This window comes from Dama dama, chromosome 9, assembly GCF_033118175.1.
Source record: "Dama dama isolate Ldn47 chromosome 9, ASM3311817v1, whole genome shotgun sequence".
NCBI classification, from domain to species: domain Eukaryota; kingdom Metazoa; phylum Chordata; class Mammalia; order Artiodactyla; family Cervidae; genus Dama; species Dama dama.
This window is the reverse complement of record NC_083689.1, coordinates 43,509,194-43,517,112: the sequence shown is the minus strand read 5'-3', so window position 1 is coordinate 43,517,112 and position 7,919 is coordinate 43,509,194. Positions and strand designations below refer to the sequence as shown.

The window sequence follows — 7,919 nt, the reverse complement described above, 5'->3', positions numbered from 1 at the left end:
AAACAGAGAAATATAGAGTAAGTAGAAGCAAAAGTTGAAGAGGAAGAATGAAATGAAAACAAAAGGGAGTAAGAGCATAAGCAGTCAATCAAATAAGGGAAAGAAGTGTAAGGAGGATCTATAGATAAATATCATTTAGAAATAGATGAAAACATACAGATAGTATAGGTATATGGATATGGATAAGACCATATATCCAAGTTAATTTAAGACTACTTCAATTTATATCTCTTATATTAGTGAAATTACTAACAGTTCTCTGCTTCCTCTCAAAAATGTCAAATTTATGAAGATGAACTTAAAGATCCTGTGAATAAAGGAAGAGATATCCATATATAGAGTAGCATGGTGGTGGTGGTGGTGGTGGTGGTGGGTTAAGTTGCTAGGTCGTGTCTGACTTTTGGGACCCCATGGACTCTAGCCCATCAGGTTCCTCTGTTCATGAGATTTCCCAAGCAAGAATATTGGAGTGGGTTGCCATTTCCTTCTGCAGGGGATCTTCCCGACCCAGGGATCAAACCCAGGTCTCTTGCATTGCAGGCAGATTCTTTACCAAATGAGCCACCAGAGAAGCCCCATAGAGAAGTATAACTAAGATTATATGCATTTGCACCTGTGTGAAATTTTCTAAGTGTATGCAAGTATGCATTTCATATGTAACAATTAAAAATTATTCTATGTATTCATTCTAAAATAAACACTGAATCATTCCCTTTTAACATTAGACTTGCTGTAAACATGCTTTCTGATATAAGAGCCTTCTGATTGCTCCTTTCACCTCTGTGTTTCTCATGCTATAGATCATGGGGTTTAACATTGGTGTAATAATTCCATATAACATGGAGATGAGTCTATCTCTTGCTGGGAAGTGTTGACTGGAAAAGGGACGTACATAGGTAAATATTGTCGTGCCACCGAATAAACAGACCACCAGAAGGTGGGAAGCACATGTGGAAAAGGCTTTGCGCTTCCCTTCTGCTGACTGGATCTTTAGGATGGTAGATATGATGTAGAAATAAGAGATAAAGATGACCAGGAAGGCACTGCTCCCCAGGATACCTGCTTCCACCAAAATAAGCATTTCTGCCACATAGGTGGATGAGCATGAGAGAGCGACCACTGGTGGGATGTCACAGTAGTACTGGTTAACTTGGTTGGACTTGCAGAAAGAAAGGCGGAATGTGGACACTGTATGAAGGAGGGAATTGAGAAACCCTGCTACCCAAGTCCCAGCAGTCAGCTGAACACATCGAACCTTGGTAATGATGAGAGTGTAACGAAGAGGGAAACAGATGGCCACATACCTGTCATAGGCCATGACAGAGAGAAGGAAGACTTCAGTTCCCACAAGGGCCACCAGAAAATAAAGCTGCAAAGCACACCCAATGTAGGAAATGCTGTGCTTCTCAGTCAAGAGGTTCTCCAGCATCTTGGGGACAGTAACTGATGGGCAGGATATGTCTAAGAGTGACAGATTTGCCAAAAAGTAATACATGGGTGTGTGCAGTTTTTTCTCAGTTCCAATGGCCAAGAGAATAACTCCATTTCCCACCAAGGTGACCTGATAGATGATGGTAAAGACCACAAAGAGAGGGTAGCGCACCTCGGGGCGATCAGAAAGCCCTATGAGGATAAAATGAGTCACTGTGGTTTGATTGCAGATGCCCATCTCTTCAATTCACATTGGTCTTTCTGGAAGTAATGTAACAAACAAAGATGAATTAGAGCAAAAAGTCAAAGAGGCAAACAATGAGAAATTCTTGCAGAACACATGGTGTGAGGTTGATCATGAATTATGTAAAATAATATCTTATTAGAGATTTTCATTATTATAAATATTGTTAAGTATATCTCCTGTGTTCATAATTCTTGAAAGATTTATCCTCAGTGGATCCTTGTCAAGAGGAATCCCTCTAAGAAAGTAAGAATACTTTTAAAAACTTGCCTTCAGTAATACCATTGTAGATTCTTCAGGAATGCTTGAGATTTCACAATTCAGTAACACTGAAGTTCTGTTTCTCACATCTCCTTGGGCATTTACCTTATTTTTCCTTGTATTATCTCAATGTGTATAATTTTATACACTATCTCAATACAAACTGTTTGAGGGTAGAAGCTATATATTATTCCTTGGTATGTAAAATTTAATATCTGCTACCAACCTCAAATATATCATATAAAAATGTTTATCTAAATTATTGGTGAATAAAGGAATAAATGTTTTACTTGTATTGTATGAGAATTTTTATCTAAATGGTTCTTGAATAAAAGAATGAGTGAGGCTTTACCTGCTCTGACAAAATGTTTCTATTAGTAAGAAATAAATATGGAAACACTTTTGTAACTTCAAAGTTGTAATTGTTTAAATACAAGCAACTATGTATTTTCCAGAAAGAGTATACATTATATGATTAAGTTAGCCTATAAAATATAAATATGACTTGGTTGATAGTGTCTGTCACCCAAAAAAGAAACAAATGCATTCATTAATATTCAATTTCTTTTCCTTTTAAAGTTTAAATAGTTGACTATGTGTCTGAGTATTTAAAGAATTATGAAGTTGCAAAAGTTAAATATGCTTGAACATACTGCTAATACCAAGTCTCCTGCATTGCAGGCAGATTCTTCACCATCTGAGCCACAGGGAAGCCCACTGGTGACACCAATTCTTATTTAATTTTCTAATTTCATTTCTATGTATCTTAATAATCCACATATTCATCCAGTTTATGATATTTACAAAAATTATTTTAATTGAAAATTTACAAATCAATATCTCTGTGGATTTTGTCACTTTGCAAACTTTTAAAATATCATATGCATATATTATAGAAACATGTGATTACAAAATAAAATAAAAAGTCATTTTTGGTGGCCCCCTCCTTCACATTTATTGTACCAACTGGAAGCTGTTAATTTATTTCTGAAATAAAATATATTAATATAAATAGCACTATTATACACAATGATTTATTTATATGCATTAAATGAAATTTATTTCAGCCACCTTTTCCCCATGCAATGTTTAAATAAAAATCTTTGAGACACTTTGGGAGATATTTTTACTCTTTCTACAAGCAGCACCAGAACTATACCATGCTTGGGAAAAAAAAAAAAACTTTTATCAATAATTCTCAAATCATGACATTTAGAAAATAAGATTACTGTGATAATCACAAAGTATCTATAATTTTCAATCTATAGAAGACATTTAATGAATGAGTTAAAATGTCAAAACAAAAACATCTAATGTGTCACTTCTCAAATTCTCAAATTTTCAATAGCCTGTTGTGCTGTTCAATTTCAGTCTACAGTTAATATTTTAAAAATAATAGTCACTTCAATAAACTTTTGAAGGAACTTTATGAGAAAATATTTTGAGATAGTAAATATTAATGTCTATACTAAGTACTCATTTTTCTTATATCCACACTCACTAATTTGTTTCATTTTTTGCAAGGATTGTGAAAAATAAGTCAAAATCATCCTGACAAGCACATAAGATAGTTCTACATAAGGATACATAATCAACACACATCTTTTAAAACATAATGAAGTGCAGTGAAGTGAAGTCACTCAGTCGTGTCCGACTCTTTGCGACCCCAGGGACTATAGCCCTCCAGGCTCTGCCGTCCATGGGATTTTCCAGGCAAGAGTACTTGAGTGGGTTGTCATTTCCTTTTCCATTAAAACATAATAGATTTTTGCTAAACTTTGCACTTTATCATTTAAGTACGTTAAGTCAAGCTTAGGGTCTTGGCATATAGAATGCAGAATTTGTTCATTTGGGAAGGGAACTTTTGCTCATTTTAACAATACACTCCTTTTAAATCAAACATATTTAAAGTTTAGGTGTTTGATATCTAAATAGAAAAATAAGTGAGTTTTTAAATTTAAGTAATATATTGCTGAGGATGAAGTTCTGTAACATTTTGTATTAATCTAGGAGATTGGTTTAATACAAAGAAAGAAATCCTCATGAAGTGTGATCTGTCACCTGGTTTGTGAAGTTAATTGGTGTAAATATAAGTATATGAGTACATGAAGAGAATACAGGTTGAAATTACATTTTTGTCATAAGCAGCCAAACATAGTGAGAACAGGAACTAAGATGTATGTCATAAGATTAGTCTTCTTTGGAAATTTCCTAGAAAAAAAACTTTATTATTATTTGTATATGGCTTACCCTTTGGCATGTGGTGAAATCAACTGTATCATATATGAAGCTCTTTTCTTTAGCAAATAATCACTTCAAGGTTCAACTACACAGAGAAAAAAATTAGTTAATTATTCAGGAATAATCACTGAAAAATGCTAGCTCTTAAGAAAATTCAAAATTTATAAATTATTTACCACATCAATTACAAAGAAAAATAATATATTTGTTAAAGCTATATTGCTAAATAATAAGTTCTATAGACTTCATTTTTAACTCCTGAAGTAATAGCCAAAATAATAAAGAAAAAATATTCTTGTTACATATAATATCTCCACCGGCTTTGTGACATCTTTGTTCCTTATGGTTTCATGGACCCAGTTCTAGAGAATGTTCTTTCAGGTAAATGGGTCAGAAACACTGATTAGATACAGCAGCATTTCACATACAGAGGGTTTGGATGCACACTTACGTGGGTATGCACAACTTTTATGACTTAATTTAAAGTATTTATAGAGACATTCATTCTACTATATTTGAAATTTTACTCAATCTTACTCATATGGTATTTAGTTTTAACTAATTTCTTAAATGTATACATTTTCTCAACATCCAATTATTAATCTTAGCTTAAAATGTCTAGAATTTAATGTACAAATTTCAAGCCTTTTCAGTTTCAGAGGGCACATTACAAATCCAAACATTCACTAAAAAGAAAGTAAAATGAACTAGCTGAAAAAAAGCTCAGTAAATATAAGCAAGCTACTCACTCCTACATAGGTGCAATTGCAATTTCCTTTATAGTTTATATTATGCCCACTTTTTCCTTAGGGAGAAAAAACAATAATAAGGACAATAGAGAGCATATACTTCTCTTCTTCATAATCTAAATTACTACCAACCTAACAATGGACACCTGGAGGAAACAAACAAAACCTTGGAGACCAAGGAGAAATGAGTAGTGACCCCACAAGAGACTGAGCCAGACTTGCTTGTGACTGTTTGGGAGTCTCTGGCAGAGGCGTGGGTTGATAGTGGCAAGGGTGATAGTGGTCGGGGCACTGACACTAGTGGTCCTGGGAGGTGTGGCATGCTGCCATAAGTCCTTTTGAATGAGGTTGCCATTACTCCTACTATAGTTTGCCCTTAGGCCAAATTATAGGGAGGGAACACAGTCCCACCCATCAGCAGATAATTGGCTTAAAGATTTACTGGGCACCATTTACTTGCCCACCAGAGCAAGAACCAGTTTTCCCGAATCAGTCCTTCTCATCAGGTAGCTTGCACAAGCCTCTTATCCTCATCCATTAGAGGGCAGACAGAATGAAAACCACAATCACAGAAAACTAACCAAAATGATTACATGGATCACAGCATTGTATAAGCTAATGAAATTATGGCCCATGCCATGTATGTCCACCCATATGAAGATGGAGAGTATTGTCAAAACCTGATCCCCTGGAGAAGGATATGGCAAACCACATCAGCATTCTTGCCTTGAGAACTCCATGAACAGTATGAAAAGGTAAAAAGATATGACACTGAAAGATGAACTCCACAGGTCAGGAGTCCAATATACTCCTGGAAAAGAACAGAGAAATAGCTCCTGAAGGAATAAACAAGCTGAGCCAAAGCAGAAACGACTCCCAGTTCTGGAGGAGTCTGGTGGTGAAAGTAAGATATGATGCTGTGAAAAACAATATTGCATAGGAACCTTGAATGTTAGGTCCATGAATCAAGGGAAGTTGGCAATGTTCAGACAGGAGACTACAAAAGTGAACACTGACATTTTAGGAATCAATAAACTAAAATGGATGGCAATGAACTAATTTAATTCAGATGGCCATTATATTTACTACTGTGGGCAAAAATACCTGAGAAGAAATGGAGTAACCCTCATAATCAACAAGAGTCCGTAATGCAGTACTTGGGTTAAATCTCAAAAAAGACAGAATGATTTCGGCTCATTTCCAAGGCAAATCATTAAATATCACAGCAATCCAAGTCTATGCCCCAACCACTAAAGTTGAAGAAGTTGAAGTTGAATGGTTCTATTAGAACCTACAAGACCTTCTAGAACTAAACCCCCAAAAGATGTCCTTTACATTATAAGGGACTGGAAGGCAAGAGCAGAAAGTCAAGAGATACCTTGAGTAACAGGCAAGTATGGCCTTGGAGTACAAAATGAAGCAGGGCAAATGCTAACAGGGGTTTGCCAAGAGAACGTAAAGGTCATTGCAAACACCCTCTTCCAATAACACAAGAGTTGACTCTACACATGGTCATAACCAGATGGTCAAAATCAAATCAGATTGATTACACTCTTTGCAGCCAGAGATGGAGAAGCTCTATACAGTCAGCAAAGAAAACACTGGGAGCTGACTGTGGCTCAGATCATGAACTCATTATTCCAAAATTCAGACTTAAATTGAAGAAACTAGGGGAAACCACTAGACCATTCAGTTCGGCTCAGTTCACTCAGTCATGTCTGACTCTTTGTGACCCCAAATTGCTGAAGCCTGGCTTGGAGAATTTTGAGCATTACTTTACTAGCATGTGAGATGAGTGCAATTGTGTGGTAGTTTGAACATTCTTTGGCATTACCTTTCTTTGAGATTGGAATGAAAACTGACCTTTTCTACTCCTGTGGCCACTGCTTGAGTTTTCCAAAATGCTGGCATATTGAGTGCAGCACTTTCACAGAATCATCTTTTAGGATTTGAAGTAGCTTAACTGGAATTCCCTCACCTCCACTAGCTTTGTTTATAGTGATGCTTCCTAAGACCCACTTGACTTCACATTCCAGGATGTCTGGCTCTAGGTGAGTGATCACATCATCATGATTATCTGGGTCATGAAGATCTTTTTTGTAAGTTCTTCTGTGTATTTTTGCCATCTCTTCTTAATATCTTCTGCTTTTGTTAGGTCCATTTCATTTCTGTCCTTTAATGAGCCCATCTTTGAATGAAATATTCCCTTGGTATCTTTAATTTTATCAAAGAGATCTCTAGTCTTTCCCATTCTATTGTTTTCCTCTGTTTCTTTGCATTGATCACTGAGAAACGCTTTCTTACCTCTCCTTGCTATTCTTTGGAACTCTGCATTCAAAAGGGTATATCTTTCCTTTTCTCCTTTGCTTTTTGCTTTTCCTCTTTTCACAGCTATTTGTAAGACCTCCTCAGACAGCCATTTTGCTTTTTTGCATTTCTTTTTCTTGGGGATGGTCTTGCTCCCTGTCTCCTGTACAATGTCATGAATCTCCATCCATAGTTCATCACTCTGTCTATCAGATATAGTCCCTTAAATCTATTTCTCACTTTCACTGTATAATTGTTAGGGATTTGATTTAGGTCATAGCTGAATGGTCTAATGGTTTTCCCTACTTTCTTCAATTTAAGTCTGAATTTGGCAATAAGGAGTTCATGATCTGAGCCACAGTACGCTCCCAGTCTTGCTTTTGCTGACCGTATAGAGCTTCTCCTTCTTTGGTTGCAAAGAATATAATCAATCTTATTTTGGTGTTGACCATCTGGTGATGTCCATGTGTAGAGTCTTCTCTTGTGTTGTTGGAAGAAGGTGTTTGCTATGACCAGTGCGGACTCTGGTGGACTGTTGCAGGGTTGGGGGTACTTAGTGTAGCAGTACATGCATGGGATCTTTTGAGGGAGGTCACCTTTATCTTCATTACCTCCACATTAGTTTGATCCCAGGTAAATAGCAGGGAGGGAACACAGCTCCACCCATCAATAGAAAATGGATTAAA

The 7,919-nt window shown here is 36.1% G+C and overlaps 1 protein-coding gene across 1 annotated transcript; it reads right to left on the bottom strand.

Annotated features, from left to right (window-relative positions):
* Positions 1-721: 721 nt before the first annotated feature.
* LOC133062831 (olfactory receptor 5V1-like) lies at positions 722-1,669 on the bottom strand. The gene has a single exon (XM_061152199.1). The coding sequence runs from the start codon at positions 1,667-1,669 to the stop codon at positions 722-724; it is 948 nt and encodes a 315-aa protein (XP_061008182.1).
* Positions 1,670-7,919: the final 6,250 nt, after the last annotated feature.

Bases quoted from the DNA above. Each gene is read 5' to 3' on its own strand.
- LOC133062831 (XM_061152199.1), bottom strand. From the start codon at position 1,669: ATGGGCATCTGCAATCAAACCACAGTGACTCATTTTATCCTCATAGGG.